Source organism: Patagioenas fasciata, chromosome 5 (genome assembly GCF_037038585.1).
Source record: "Patagioenas fasciata isolate bPatFas1 chromosome 5, bPatFas1.hap1, whole genome shotgun sequence".
Classification (NCBI taxonomy): Eukaryota; Metazoa; Chordata; class Aves; order Columbiformes; family Columbidae; genus Patagioenas; species Patagioenas fasciata.
The window spans coordinates 65,011,376-65,027,977 of NC_092524.1; the positions used below are offsets into that span (position 1 = coordinate 65,011,376).

Consider the following 16,602-nt stretch of genomic DNA (forward strand, 5'->3'; position numbering starts at 1 on the left):
TCCTCACACAGGAAATGCTCCGCTCCCTTCAGCATCTTCGTGGCTCTCTTCCAGGGCAGCCATCCTCCTCCTCACCACCACCCCATGATGAAATGTTCCCAGCTGATCCTCACCCTGCTGCACAAGGAGCCCCTTCCCAAAGGGGTTTCCACCAGCAGATTTTCATCCTACTTTGCACAGTGAAGCACCCACAGCCACAGCCCTCGAGGTCAATTCTGCTGCCTCTTGTTTTGGAGAGGAGCGGGCAGTGCAGAAGAGGCAGGTTTGCCATCGATGACACCAAGACCTCTGAGGACATCAGCTGCAAGTCTCACTGGACAAGTTATTTTCTGCATCCTTTACATATTGGAGAGCATAGTTCAAAGAGAAAAATCAAGGACTGAGAGTAGACAGGCCCAGGAGGAGCAATAAGTAGCAGCTTTCCCAGACTAAATCTCACATCTACTTCAAGTATCACCACACAGTCCAGTTTGAGGACCACATATAACCATGTAGATGAAGGAGAAGACACATAAGGGGACACACCTGCTACCACCACCAAACCGGGAATGACGTTAAAGCACACCACCCTGTAGCAACGCTACAGCCTGAGCCAGCAGCAACACCGCACATCAGGAACAAACTGCAGAGACAGCGCTCGGGTACCGCACAAAGCAGGGACGTTTCACACTGCAAAGATGACAGATTATGGAAGTATGGTTCTTTATTTTCTGTTTCTTTCTTACAAGACAAGATGTGCACAGCAAAAAGCTCTGCCCATGAAAAATCACACCTACCCCATCTGCATCCCCCGCATCGTCAGTCGGACTGTTTGGCACATTCCTGGTTGGTGCCACCTAACTGATATTAATCAACACTGAAATGAAGGGGAAGGAGAAAGGAGGGACAAAGAGTGGACAGGACAGTTTCACAGCACCTCAGTTCACAGGGACACAAAAAGAGATTTTTAAACAATCTTATTGCCATGAAAATCAATACGTTAAGACACAAACTGCTTAGAAACATGGGAATAAAACACAAGCATTTGCCACAATACAAAGGCGGGTTATGAGCAGTTTTGTTTTGCGGCACTCATTCCTGCCATGCTGTTTGCAGGAGACACCCTCCACGGTCCATCTGAAATTCGAGCAGCCTTCAAATGGACGAGGAATGGAAACAGGAGAATGAGAGCAAACAAATCAAAGGCTACCAAATCATTTTTATCTCTTACATTGTTCTCATTCGGTTGAGGAAAGGCAGCCTGTCCAAGTGAACTCAGAAATGCTGCAGGCCCCTTCGTCCATTCCTGTCACGTCTTCAGAAAATAAGGCTGGAAAACACTAACTACAGGTAATAAAGCAGAACCACTGAAATTTATAAATCTGGTCACTCAGGAAAAAAAAAAATATGTACATAAGAATAAAGAAAAATACACTTATCAACAATGAGTGTGCAGAGAGTTCCAGACCAGAGGCCTGTTTTGGTCAAAAGAATTCAAGCTGGTGTGCAATTGTAGTGAAACCTTTACAGACACAAGAAACAAAACTACCTGTGGGAGACGCAAAGGATAAAAGCAGCATCCTTACTCTGCTTTGCACTGCGGAAAACACTCACACCCTTTGCTAAATCTGGCAGTGGAAGCTTTTTCTTTCTCCTTCTCTCTGCATTTTAAGTTATGTATCATAGAACCTTAGAAGTAGCAGCATTTCCAACTCTTTTCCAGATGAAAGATGAGCTGTTGTCCTCTCCGCACCGCAGCCAAAATGTAACAGCAGAGCTGTGAATTGCGCCCATTCATCCCCACTGAGTATTAACTTCATACCCTGGGATTCATCATTCCAAAGTGACCACCTATTAGGAGGGTTAGTTAACAGCCAGGCTAGTCAGATAATTATCAGGGATTAAAGCCAATAATGCAGTGATTTCCATAGCTTTACAGGAATCAACTGTAAAATTAACACCGTATTTCTGGTGTTTTCTCAGTCACGTTTAAGATGATGCACACAAACACAACTGCCCGTGTACAAACAGAGCGTGACATTGCACGGCAAGACTCAGATTTTTCAGGGGGAGGAAGAAAGAGCAAAGCTTAGCAAAACTTGGCCAACTTTCTGCACCTTCACAGATAATCTAAGTCTTCAGTGTTGCTGGTTAGAGTTTAAAATAAAGTGACTGCAGTGATTACAAGTATTACTCAAGAGTACGCTACAAGAGTGTATGATAAATGAGAAACAATTTCCATAAAGTTTCCAACTTCCTAAATTCTAGTGTCTGAAAAAACACCCTACGGCTTTTTCACATGAATGTAAAGTCTCCCCTTTTCCTAAAAACTTTAAGTTCTCTCAGACAGAAAATCATTCCCTGAGGTACAGCTGTCAGTGCTTTCTCAAGGCACACTTTTATAAGGTAAATATTTAGCTTTTTACACTATTGCCAGAGATATCCTGAGTGGCTGAATCCCTTTGGTGGAATGTAGCCTGTGAAACACACCTGTTAGAGGGCAGCCACAGGTGGGAAGGCACCCAAATCTGGTTATCCAGAGTTAAAAAACCTGGGAGAACTGGCCCAGGTTGGCCAGAGAGGTGGTGGATGCCCCATCCCTGGAGACACCCCAGGCCAGGCTGGACGGGGCTCTGAGCAACCTGAGCTGGTGAAGATGTCCCTGCTCATGGTAGGGGTGGCACTGGATGAGCTTTGAAGGTCCCTTCCAACCCAAACTATTCTATGATTCTATAGCTGCAAGGATAAAGACAAGACGGGGAACCTGCACCATGAAAACTCACCCAGTGCTGAGAAATTCTGATCAATCCCCTGATCAGAGGAGACCGGAGACCCCTCAAGCCAGAGATATCCCCCGTGTGCACACACACACACACTTCAACCTGCAGAAGCAAAACTGCTGGGCAAGGGTGAGGTTTTATGAGAAAAATGTACTAACAGCTCCTGCTCGAAGAGGCGGTCGCGCTCCACACACCCCTCACTTCCCTTGTTCCCCAACTGAGCTCCCTAAGTTCATTATTTTTTTGTAGATAATGTGTCACATCTCCCAGTCACGGTGGTTTTCTCCAGGTTAGACACGCTGGCCAGTGCCACAGAAGTAGTTGTGAACTTCTGGCCAAGAGTGGACATGTTGTTTCTGGTACTGATAAACTATTAGGAGGTTCACTTTGTGTCGCGAAACCTCAACTAGGAACTTTATTGTAAAAATAACTGCAGTATTTCCAGCCATCCTTTCCTTTGGGATCTTACCAAAACTTCTGAGTTAGTTCCCAGGCCTCACCACACGCCCATTTCTATATTAAACTCATGTAAGTAGAAGAATATTCCCCAGGCAAAACAGATTCCTGAAGCGGTACCAAGCTGCAGCACCTGGGTGCCCTCGGGCCAGCTTTCAAAAATGAAAAGTATCTTACGGATCCTGAGAGAGCCGAGTGATCTGTTGGCAGCAGAAATCCCAGTTTGTCAGCTCAGGAGCAGAGAAGGTGATTCCAACTCTGCCATTTATTGTTCCCCCCTATTCGACAGGTGAGGATCAAGCACATTCCATCAGGGTTATGTTAAGGTGGGCACATCAATCAGCATTTTCCAAATCCATGTGGCATCATTAAAAAGGTTAATAGTACAGACCCACTGCTAAGAAGGTAGAAATTCCAGGCTCTGTGGCACCTCCACTATCTCAGCTGATGAAACGTAAGTCAACATATTAACAGAACTGTCTCGGCAGGACTTTCCAGCAATAGCCAACCAATTTACTAACTGTGCGCCTTAGGGACTGAACAATTCAAATAGATGTCACTTACCAGCTGCTTTCATATTACAGAGATGTATTGTTTCACTATGATTCATTTATGTCTAATTCTACATCTCGGATGTAAAAGGACTAAGCTGAATTAAAAGAAATATTGCATCTGGAAATAACACAGAACTTTAAATGTTGCCATTTGAGGCTGAGGTCTAATTTCTTAACTTTACAGAAGCCATTTCTGGGGAGGATCAGCTGCCTCGGGGAGCAAAGTCTCTGAAGAGATCAGGCTGGGTTAAAAACATCAGATCCCACCTGATAGAAACAAAGTTTAAAACCTTACTATGATACCAGCCATCGCTTTCATTCTACTAATATGAGGAACTTTCACGGTGGGCACTCAATACCATATTTAACAGACCCCGGTTGGTGTTGAAAATTGCATTCACATTCATTTAGGCAAAAAATAAAAATTATAAACGAGTACATGGAAGTTTATAGAGATCAGATGTAAAATTAGGGTTCCATAAACACGAAATTTCCTTTGCTTTCAACAGAGGCAGAAGTTCACCTTTTAAGCCCAAACCTTCTCTGCCACACAACATAGAGAAACACACAAATATAGAAACACTATTTCAAACATGAAACACTTGTAAAAACAGGAATAAGAGAGGAAAAGAAAAAAGTCTTTCACTGAGACGAATACTGAAGTACATTAAATAATATTCAAAAGTAGACATTAATTGAAAAATGTCTATTATTAATTGCAAAATGGAAATACTTCCTAATGTTACTAAAAGCCATTATGCTAGATGGGTAAAGCCTTCTAATTAAAAAATTACTTCAGTATGAATCAAGTACAGTGAGGTATAAAAAACTGTATTTTAAAAAACCAATTAATTATTATCATGACATGCCCATTAAACTGGGCCAAGGCAGTTGTTTCCTGGATCCATGTTAGGATAAATTCGGGTAAACATTTGGAATCCGGAAGTTCTTTGAATGAACTATCTGAAACTTCCGAAGTTATTCAAGCAACAGAAATCTTTCACAGTTTAGGATAATGTGCGTATTACCCTAAATACACATATCATGATGTGCTCATCGTAATTCATGTAATATCTACCCATCTCCTTGTCTTTAAAAGTTATTTTCAAGGCTCTGCTTTTGACCACCATGTGCACTACACCATTTTTGCACTGCAGAAATTCTCAAGACACCTTTTTACCTGTCATGATCACATCATTAGAAACTAATATTTTAGAATGGCAAAGGCTAATTGTCCAATAACTCAAGAGAGTGGCTCAAGACCGAAGAGGGAACATCGCAAATCAGCGAAAAAGGGCGTTATGTCTTCCATAGACGCTTTGGTCGGTGTTTTCTTTGGGATGTCCAGCATTCATTTCAGTAGTTTTGACATGTCTGGTTCTCGCTGTCCTTCCGAAGCTCAGTTCAGACAACAGGCTGTTATTGATGAACCCAGTTGAAAATGATCAGAACTAAACTGAGAAGGCCAACGCAAATGCCGAAAACAACCAAAGCGCATGCCTGTGAAGAAAGCAAAAATCAAGGTTTTACTGAAGGAAGCATTTTACATTTCTAATGCTTAGAACTAATGATGAAAAAAGCAGTAAGAACAGGTTTTAAAAGTGTATTTTAAAATAATCCTTAATGTTTCAAATTACTCAGTCTTCAAGCATAAGGAATCTGCTCAAGGGGGAACTAAACTAAGCCTGTTCTGGGATAGTTTCATTGGGAACACTCAGAGCAGTGTGGTTTGCTTGTTCACACTACCCACCTGAATAAAGAAATCATTTGCCCTTTGACAATGCTAAACAAATTAAGAAACTGAATTTATATTTTACTCAAAATATAACTACAGTTACAATGGATTCTTCACATTTTTGAATAGCCAGATGTCCTGGTTTCACAGAATCACAGAATGTCAGGGATTGGAAGGGACCTCGAAAGCTCATCCAGTCCAATCCCCCTGCCGGAGCAGGAACACCCAGGTGAGGTTACACAGGAAGGCATTTCAGCTGAGATAAAGTTAATTTTCTTCCTAGTAGCTGGCGTGGTGCTGCATTTGGCATTTAATATGAGAAGAGTGTTGACCATACTCTGATGTTTTGGTTGTTGCTAAGAAGGGTTTATTGAAAAAAAAAAATCAAGGACTTTTCAGCAAGGAGGCTGGAGATGCACAAGAAGCTGGGAGGGGACACAGCCAGGAGAGTTGACCCAGCCTTTTATTATTATTGTTGTTATTTTCCCTATTAAACTGTCTTTATCTTAACCCATGAGGTTTACCCTTTTTCTCTTCTCCCCCGTCCCAGCGGGTGAGCCGAGGGCTGTGTGTGGTGCTCAGCTGCCTCCTGGGTGAAACCGCAGCTGCCCTTTGACACCCGGGGATAATAAAACTACAGTTCAAGAGACAGTAGCCCGCTGATTTATAGCGAGGCTCCAAATCTGTTGGAACTAATCAAGACTTTTAACGGTCAGAGAGCATCATTATTAGATTTTTCTCCCAGATGCCCTGTTTTGTCAACACAAGAGCAGCCCTGTGAATCGTAAGAACGGCAAAAGGACTCTGGACAAACAGTTTGTCGGCGTTTTAGCCACCGCCATGAGGCTGCTCTGCTGAGCAGTGGTTAAAATGAAGATAAATGGTTCTGATGCACAAATTCCAACTCGAACTTAACCTACTACACCAAAAGAGAAACCACAGAGGAGAGAGGAAAAACAAAAAGGGAGGAAAAAGAATGTTTTTGAGAAGGCTTGCATAGAAAACAAGCACAAACACTGTTTCATTTAAATGCAGTTTGGCTTCGTTCCAGCTGCCCAGACAACATCAGAGCGATGCATAAAAACTGAGGAGAAATTGGATTAAGAGTCAACATCTGAAAACCATAGGGAAAAGCATGTATGCAGATCAACGGGCCGGCATATGGACACACTGCTAGTGAAAAATGGCTTGCGAAGGAGGAGATTCAGAAAGACCAGAGCGATCGTGAAGGATAAAAGAAAACGCTCACAGGTTTTGTGAACTGCAATGAAAACAAGAACTTTGCCCCTTGGATTAGGTGCTCTACAGCATATTAAGATGCATCTAAAATGAGTCTGTTTAAATAGAATGAGCACAAATGAAAAAAGGCATACCCCAAGCTTCTGTGGTGATAAAAAGTCTTCTCTGCTAAGTTTAAGATAAAATAGTCCAGGATATACAAAAAGCAAACACGTTGATGTAGTCGAACCTTTAAAAAACATAGAAAGTAAGATTTTACTCACAGGGAGATTGGAGTATATTAGCTTATCATAATACTGATTTTTTTTGACTTTTCCTTTTTAAAAGCACACACTAACTTACCAACTACTCCAAAAACGTTCTTAATGTCGGGCACATACATTGCAAACAAAACAACGATTGTGTTCAGTGTTAGAGTGACAAGGATATGGCAAATCCACGACACAGGGAGATGACAGAAAAACACCATCAGTACAGCTTTCCTTGCCTACAGGATATGAAGAGAAACATTGCATAGGTAAATGTATAGATACACATGTATTTTAATCTCATCTCAGTTTCATAAACCTAAGAATTACATCATTCCAAATGTGAAAAGAACACGTTAAAAATCAAAATGCAAAAGGTTTAGTAACAGTTAAAAGAAGTTTTGTATTTCTGCAGCACAGAGTTTAATTTAGTATTAAAGCATTATTTATCATATAGCCCTTAGTCTGAAGGAATTAGTTCTTTTTTGTATGGACAAAAGAAGGTTTAGGGAATAACGCTTTGTGTCATTGAGCATGTTCGGTAGCAAATGTCAGCACATTGCCAACTGATATGTCATTTATACACCACTACTTTATCCATAGTTTTACATGTACAATTAGTTTTGGTGTTAACTGAGGGAATTTTCAGTTCTACCATGATATTAACAAACTAAAGTAGGGTTTGTTTTTTTTTAGTGAAATAAGTCAGTATGTGGTTTGAATTTACAATTAAATTGAGTTTTTGAGTATAAGTGTGCTTGTGTGTTGGTATGTGCATGTAGAAAGGAAAAACCAAGTCAGCAAAACTCAATTTAAGAGGGGAAAAAAAACCCCAACCAAACAAACTAAATAAACTTTAGAAGTTCTGAATTCTCTAAATTAAAAACAATGCTGTGGGCTAGTTTTAATCTGAAATCTGTCTCAAGAGCACAAATTAGTTTAGTGGTTAGTTGTTATTTTGGAGCTCTCATGGAACATATGCAAATATGTGGTCTTTGATCAATCACTTGACAAGTGAATAAGATACACAAGAGTAGATGGGGCTCAAACGTCGCCGTCTGCAACTCATTAGTGTCAGCACGGCCTGTGCCAGCCTGAAAATGCGCCGGGGAACGGACCGGGAAATGGATCAGTGGGACCGTCAGCAGCACCGCAAACAGGATGGCAACTTTAACGGTGACCATGACGGTATCGTGGGGCAGGTACCGGCTGTAACCCTGCAGCAATTCAGAGTCCACTTTGTCTGGAAAACAGAAAGATTGCTTCGTTAATCGTTTGAGAACTAAGTGATGCCTATTAAGCTTACATTTAAATTGATTAATTTGCTTGTGACTAACGCAGAGGGGGGGTACGGATTTGCGTTGCTTTGGCATTACTAACAGTCCAGCTCCAACAGATACACAACCTCAAGAAAACTGAAAAACATGAAAAAAACTTCAAGAAAAAAACTCCTGCTGAAGCCAAAGCTCCATAAAGAGAAGATACAAATATGGAGGAGAAAGGATGAAAAAGGAAGATGACCTGACATGAAGCCAAGTATACACTACTGTAAACCTGTTCTAGGTGTCTGAAACAGTCAACACCAGATACAGTCGGTTCAACTAGAAGTCAGAAACAAATTAACTTTGCTAAATTGGCTGAATCGCATTTCCTTTATTTTCCCAAAACATCAAGGGATACGAAAGGCAAAACGTAGTGTTTTGAAAGAAAAGCTGCAATTCTAATTTAAAGGAAGAAACATTCAAAACTACGCGAGCATAGGTGATTTTACTGGCTCCAGTCAGCACTGCATTGCTGGATGACTTGGAGACAGATAATTAGCATTGCTTACATTTCTAAAAGATATTTCTTATGTAAAACCAAAAATCTTCAGCAGTAAGAAGCTCCTGTGCTCTCTGCCACATCCACACTTAGCTTTGCAAAACCAGCTCTACTGTGGAATTACTGTAGTATCCTATACCATGGATACACCATCAGATGCTGAAGGGAGTGGAGCATCTCCTGTATGAGGAAAGGCTGAGGGAGCTGGGGCTCTGTAGCTTGGAGGAGACTGAGGGGTGACCTCATTAATGCTTATAAATATATAAAGGGTGAGTGTCAGGAGGATGGAGCCAGGCTCTTCTCGGTGACAACCAATGACAGGACAAGGGGTAATGGGTTCAAACTGGAACATAAAAAGTTCCACTTAAATTTGAGAAGAAACTTCTTCATGGTGAGGGTGGCAGAGCCTGGCCCAGGCTGCCCAGGGAGGCTGTGGAGTCTCCTTCTCTGCAGACATTCAAACCCGCCTGGACACCTTCCTGTGGAACCTCATCTGGGTGTTCCTGCTCCGGGGAGGATTGCACTGGATGAGCTTTCCAGGTCCCTTCAACCCCTGACATTCTGCGATTCTGTGATAAGAGTTACTTCTGCACTATTCAAGAGAGAAGTGGGGCAAAAAGAGGTGAATCTTTGACTTTTGGCCTTTTAAGGTGAAAAGTTTCACTAAGTTCACAGCAAAAATCAGAATCCTGACAGTGGTCGGCTACCCCAGCCCTTTTATTTTTGCATGCCCTGACTCTGTGCTTCTTTGGACTTCAGAGTGGACCAAAATTTCCACCAAAGGCCAGTTGCCATATGAAGTTTCAAATTCACAGAAAACAGAATAAACCATCTGAGCCACAGAAAGATGAAGCACGTCTCATTTCAAAGAGGGAACTCTTCTTGGTTTCAATTTAAAATAAAATGTTTTACATCTTCTCGGGCTGGTGCTTTAGGAACAGGGAACAGATTCTATTTAAAGACATAAGTTAATTAAGACAACCAAAAAGAAGTCTTTACATTACACATAAATGAAGGTATCATGAAGAAGCCACTTTGTGCAATCCTTTAAAATGAAGCTTTCCTAAATTGACTGATCAATGGGAAATTTTTTTCCCCACTTCCAGGAAATTTCTAGAAAAATCACTAGTGTTAGTTGCAAATAATTTGTAAAAACACAAAAACAAACCAAAGAAGCCATACGTGCTTTGTACCCAAGCTCTATCAGACAGGGAAAATAGGCTACAAACCTAATATTAGGCCTAACTTGCTGTGGGTCAAATTCCCCTTATAAAAGGCAACAGGCTCAGTACTGAGGGACTAAAATGTGCTGGGCTGTCGCAGGGTTAATAAGTGAGAAATGCTGCTAGAAGATACAGCCTTACAACAGACCTTTTAAACCCATCAGACATGCAGATTATTATCAGAGCTCAAAACTGCTCGAAGACCATGATAAATCCAGTCCCAGTTTTTAGGTGAAAATGTTGTACAGTCCAACAGATACTAGTGATCAGTCTAACTACACAATACTAGAAATCATCAACGGACCATCAGCTACAATTTAAGGACCGAGATGTTGTCCGTACAGCATTTCAGTGCACAAACCCTGCAAAGTTCAGCTGCGTTACAGGCTGGGAAATGAATGAGACCATAGCACTTTACAGTGTCAGGTACAATCTTCCCAAGAACCAGATTTCTGAGGATTCAGGTGTCTAAATGCACAAACAAGCCTGAAGTACTTCAGACAGAATGCATTCAACATATATGATTAGCCTTCATTCTAAAGAATACTTGAATATACTTACCATAAAATGTCAGGTATCCAAACAGAGCAGACATAAAGTATATTAGGCAACTCAGACCAATCCCTGTGACAGTTACATACTGCATTCTACGTTTGGATGGACTAAAATGCAAAAAAACCCCAAGAAAATTAGTGGTGTTTAATCTGCATGGTGGACTATTTACCACAATACATTAAAGTAAAAAATAGCAGCTTGCTTTTTATGAGAAAGCATCCTGTTAATTTATGGCCACAGAAGTCTGTGCTGTCAGTAACATTTAGGGCTTTTTTTTAAAACCATTTTTAATCTGGTAATTAAAGTGCACTTTTCGTGCAGATAACTAACACTGTAGGGAATTTAAACATACCAGATTATTTTTTAAATCAAAATTTTGATTTATGCAGCAAGATATATATTCAGAGCCAGAATGTGGGTTAAAACCCCACTGAATCAGATGTGGCCAAATGCAGATTCAGATACAGCAATAAAAATTAACTAGTAAGTACCTTAGCAAATGACCTTTTTTCTCCAGATAGGCCAGGACAATATACTGACACTGATGATGGAACCATATTTGCTACTTTTCTCTCCTGTAAGAGAGGAAAAGCCAGTACAGACTAAAACTGTACATTTCCCAAAAACATGAAAGCTACTTAGTTTGCATCGTTTGATGGCACTGACTCCAAAATAAAAATGATTCAAGATTAATTTAGGGAAAATATTACAGAAACACTATAGCTATATTTTAATATCACATGCGTTTTCATACATTACCTTCGGAGCTCACAATAGATGGGTAACACTGAGGTATGGCAGAGAAAAGAGAAGGCCATAGTTGGTATTGCATAAACACTCTAAAATAGAAGAAAAAAATCTTGTAGGTTGTTTTGTTATTACAGAGGGTTGGAAAAATAGCTGGATGAGTTCAGGTCAAGCACTGGAAGTCAGTGGAAATCTTTGCACTTTAATGCTTTGAGATCAATCTCCACAACACAGAATGGATTCTCTGACTCATTCCACCAAAAAAAGGACCTTTTCAACTGGTAGCTCTTGAAACAGGGGTCTTAGTTTAGTATTTAATCATCAGGAGAGGTAACGTTGTCTGTAAGCCAACAACTGAAAGATTCTTATTTAGCTAAAGGTCAAGCACTTTGATAAAAACAGTAGGATTTGTGCAAGGGTCAATGTATCATTCATGCTGGTGGACAGCAGGATGACCATGAGCCAGCACCGTGCCCTTGTGGCCTGGAAGGCCAATGGCATCCTGGGGTGGATTAGAAGGGGGGTGGTCAGTAGGTCGAGAGAGGTTCTCCTTCCCCTCTACTCTGCCCTGGTGAGACCACACCTGGAATATTGTGTCCAGTTCTGGGCCCCTCAGTTCCAGAAGGACAGGGAACTGCTGGAGAGAGTTCAGCGCAGGGCAACAAAGATGATGAAGGGAGTGGAGCATCTCCTGTGTGAGGAAAGGCTGAGAGAGCTGGGGCTCTGGAGCTTGGAGAAGAGGAGACTGAGGGGTGACCTCATTAATGTTTATAGATATATAAAGGGTGAGTGTCACGAGGATGGAGCCAGGCTCTTCTGGGTGACAACCAATGATAGGACAAGGGGCAATGGGTACAAACTGGAACACAAAAGGTTCCACTTAAACTTGAGAAGAAACTTCTTCTCAGTGAGGGTGTCAGAGCCTGGCCCAGGCTGCCCAGGGAGGTTGTGGAGTCTCCTTCTCTGCAGACATTCAAACCCGCCTGGACACCTTCCTGTGGAACCTCAGCTGGGTGTTCCTGCTCCGGCGGGGGGATTGGACTGGATGAGCTTTCGAGGTCCCTTCCAATCTCTAACATTCTGTGATTCTGTGAAATTTTCTAATAAGTTTTCAAAATTCTAATATCCACAGCTACCTGTTAAATTACTGATTCCATCATTCTGACTTCACTATCAACCCTTCACAAAAATTTGGATACAGCATTCAGAAAATATAACATGCTTTGACATCTAAAGTTTTAAAGATAGTTATTTAATTAAAGTTGCAACCACACAATCAGTGGCCCGTGATTCCAAACACTTGCAGTAGAAGAGATGAATCATCTGGCACAGCTTGCTTCCATTGCCAAGTGGAACAAGCTGAACTCCAAACAACGCTTCTGTCCTGATGTAATCAGGCACATATTGGTAAAAATATGCTATTTTCTATCGATAGAAATAAAAAAGGAAGTACAGCTAAGTCCCATGATTCTTCAAAGCACAAGAGGCCAGAATCTCAGGGTAGATGTTTCTGGTCAAAGCAACATCTCTTCTTTGATCTACAGATAACGTTTGTCTCATGTTTGCAATGCCCAAGGTTTTTTTCTCTTTTTACCTCTTTTTCTTGGGAGAGTGGGGGTGAATTTTGTTTTTCTGACAAATGCAGCCACGTCTCTCCTAAATTTCACTACACTACAGGCCCAACCCATATTTATTCTTCCCTTTCTCCCTTCCTCTTCACCCCACAGAGACCAGAGTACACGGTACCTCCTCTCCTGCAATCCTTGATGAGTGGTGCCATGATTTAAACGCCACATTAATTAACAAATAGCAGAGCTGGCATCCAATGAAATGCACGAGATTGCATTAGGCCTGAAGAATTAGCTTCAGGTAAGAAAAAACTAAGCCTAGATCCAGGCAGTTTCAGGAAATCTGTTCTGCCTCACAAGGAGCTAAAAGCGTTTGTACAGCCAAGCAGCGCTGACTTCCAGCTTCTTCAGTTGGTTTGATCCAACTGCATCACGATGCTGACCACCGCTGCATCTGTTATTCTTTATTCTTGGGTCAGGTTTGCAAAATGTTTTCATAAATGCTAACTTGGACAGCCAGCCTTCATATAAAAAAGAAAGAGGGTGACTGGATAACACTTGGCAGCAGGTATAGGAAATATTTCAGCAGCCTGTAACTAGTTTTACAGAAGAATAGCTTACCCTGGATAAAGTTTAAACCCCAATTCTTCAGCAACCACCGCCCTTCTTTAAGTTTGCGTACTGTTAATAGAGATTACCTCTTTTGAAAGATGAAAGAGCTTTGCTTTACAATCCCCAGTAGAATTTGAAACCTGTAAGACATGCAAAAAAGGGCATATTGAAAGAATAAGTCCAAACCACAGACATGAAACTTTTCAGTTTCTGTGATGATTAAACAGGAATTTAAATCCTGAGTAAGTCTGAAAGTGTTAAATGTAAAAAAAAAAAAAAGGCATTAAAGTTACTAATAAAATCATAAGAACTTCAGAACAACATGCACTTTACCTGTAAAGTGTCTATAGCACTAGTTAGAGGTAGAGGACATGGGATTGACCACTTTTTTATCATAACCTGCAAAGACAGCATATTTAAGATATTAATAACACCCTAAAAATCAGTTTAAATTTCGATATATGTAGCTAAAATATCAGACTGTTGGTATACAAAGCAGGGAGCTGCGCCCACAGTACATTAACAGGCTTGACCGTAGGTACTTAGGCCACAAGACGGAGACTTGACAGCAGAACTTGTCAGTGCCGCTCCATCCAGCTGCTGAGTGCGCACAGCTGGCAGCCTTATGGCGTCCCTGTCTGGAGGTGGGGCACCGAAAATGAGCTCTGACATTAACTGAAATACAACCAGCACTCCACAATCACTCTCTCCATGCTCCACACCAAGTGCCCCCCGTACAGAATAGCTGCTGCATTAGCTATCCCAGGCTCACTCCCTTAAGTAGACAAGCCCTTAACTGAGATAGAGCAGAGCCTAGGGCTAATCTTAAAAGGCAGAAACATATGGTTTGCACTAGAAAGCAAAGGAAAAACAATAAATGCAATTATTGTCCCAGAATGTCATTGGGGCTTTAGCTACACCCTGCTGGTTTAGGGACTGCCAAGTAACAGGGCTGAAAATCAAAGGGAAATTAAAATAAGAAACGTTACCTCCTTTTTCAGGAGCCTAGTTTAAAATTATAGTTGCATTGCTCTCCTCACCCTAATTAATTTCCTATTGTAGTTGCCCAGCTTTAGAGGTTGTAATTCTTTTGAAGCCTAGAGCAAATAATTAAAAACTTAATTAAAGACTCAGATTCACGAGAAGAATTACACAGAAGAGAGCGCTTCTCCTGGCTCAGGGAGCTACTTTTTGCATGCAGCCAAGTGGTGTTTCCCCAGGATCAGCATCAGATGCTCCCTCTTGTCACCGGTGCCAGGAGAAGCAAACGAATGCTACCTCTGGACAAAATGTGGGGAAAGGAAAGTGCAGGTACACAGCACGGCTGAGTCCACTGTGGCAATAACATCTTAAATAGTATGACTAAGAACAACTCGTTACAACTCAAAGTATGGAACGAGGCAGTAGCTTACTCAACAGCAGACTGCAAACTTTGTGAAAAAGGATTGGCAGCCATGTTTCTGACACCACACTGGCAACCGCTTTATAGCGGGAGATGTGTTCTTACCTGCTCACTGATTAGCTAAACTGCCTCCCTCTGCAACGCGAGCTGCAGCCTCATCTGAGGGTGTGAGAAGGGACAAGAAGACGCTGACAGCACGTAGAATCACACAGTAGTTTCCGTTGGAAGCGAGCTTTAAAGCTCATCCAGTGCCACCCCTGTCATGAGCAGGGACATCTTCACCAGCTCAGGTTGCTCAGAGCCCCGTCCAGCCTGGCTTGGGATGTCTCCAGGGATGGTTCATACACCACCTCCCTGGGCAAGCTCGACCATTATTTTGCCACCCTCATAATAAAAAATTTCTCCCTCCTGTCCAGCCTGAATCTCCCCTCTTTTAGTTTAAAACCCTTGTCCTATTGCAACAGGCTCTGCTAAAAAGTCTGTCCCCATCTTTCTTATCAGCCCCTTTTAATTACGGAAGGGCCGCAATAAGGTCTCCCTGGAGCCTTCTCTTCTCCAGCTGAACACCCCAATTCTCTCAGCCTGTACATCAAGAAGCTCAGATGAAAAGCAAGCAAGGGAGAGGAAGGAAAGGAGCAAACACTAAAACGTGACTTGGGCCTGTACCCATACACACGTGTGGACCTGTCACACAGGTCACCCCTGCTCCATCTCTTTCTTGTGCACCGAGCAGCGAGAACTGAGGAGCTGAGACACAGACACTGCTGGAGCACCACAACCCCAGATACACGGCTCTGCTGTCGCCCCAGGAAGCCCAAGCTCGTTGGGTAGTTGAGGACGTTTATGAGGCTGAGCAAGAAAGCAAAAATATTTTTTCAAGGAGATCTCTGTGTATTTAAAAGTAGCTTTGAAGGCTCTGAAGGAGGAGACTTTGTGGGGTTGGAAAAGGCTTCCTGAGCCATGAAAATGGGCATGAAGCTAAAAGGCAAGATTTGAAGTGTGTCTGGCAGTGGTGGGGACAGGGTTTCCTGCAAGCTAAAGAGCAAAGATATAGATAAGCATTGCAGGAGGAGGACAAGACCAGACCTTTGAAGGTCCCTTCCAACCCAAACTATTCCATGACAAGCCAAACACAAACAGCCAAAGCACATTTTTCTACCATGAAATTAATACAGATTAAGAACAGATTGAAATGGAAATAAAAGGGGATAAAAAGCACCAGGTGCATTTAAAACCTGTAATTATATTTGCTCACCTGCTTAATTATTCAAACCTGTTTGGGTTTCCCATTGTAGGCTACTCTGTATTTCTAATGAGGTCCCAACAGAAAGGGATTAAGTTGGCAGCACGGCCCAGTTAGGTGAGTGGCCATGCAAGCAGCACAGTCCATCTTCCTCTGAAACTTTAAACCTATTTCATTTAAACGTTGTATTTTGGGAATAACAAACATTTGGTTTTAAGTGAAAAAAAACCCTAAAACCTAAAGAGATATTCCAGTGGAAATGGGTAGTTTAGACCCCCACAAGAAAACATTGCTAAAAGATAGAGGCTAAAAGTGTTTTGATATTCTTGGTGAAGTTGCTTTTCCATATCTTGCAGAGGAAAAAAGGAATCCCTTTATTCCAGCGGTACTGACAGCGCTAGCAAAGAGGGGCTCTCTGTGCATAACATCTTCATTACATA

At 41.8% G+C, this 16,602-nt stretch overlaps 1 protein-coding gene across 3 annotated transcripts in view; it reads right to left on the reverse strand.

Annotated features, from left to right (window-relative positions):
* Positions 1 to 685: 685 nt before the first annotated feature.
* Positions 686 to 16,602, reverse strand: part of SLC38A6 (solute carrier family 38 member 6) — a 43,780-nt gene continuing 27,863 nt past the window's right edge. For 2 of the 3 annotated variants that reach the window (XM_065838632.2, XM_065838633.2), the window contains exons 9-16: positions 13,851 to 13,916; positions 13,604 to 13,657; positions 11,350 to 11,429; positions 10,597 to 10,697; positions 8,110 to 8,234; positions 7,086 to 7,230; positions 6,878 to 6,972; positions 686 to 5,269 (exon numbers count right to left, since the gene is read on the reverse strand). In XM_065838632.2, coding sequence (XP_065694704.1) covers positions 5,189 to 5,269; positions 6,878 to 6,972; positions 7,086 to 7,230; positions 8,110 to 8,234; positions 10,597 to 10,697; positions 11,350 to 11,429; positions 13,604 to 13,657; positions 13,851 to 13,916 — 747 coding nt within the window. In that variant the 3' untranslated portion in view covers positions 686 to 5,188. The remainder of the gene's footprint in view (positions 5,270 to 6,877; positions 6,973 to 7,085; positions 7,231 to 8,109; positions 8,235 to 10,596; positions 10,698 to 11,349; positions 11,430 to 13,603; positions 13,658 to 13,850; positions 13,917 to 16,602) is intronic. The other variant, XM_071809751.1, reaches the window with a different exon arrangement.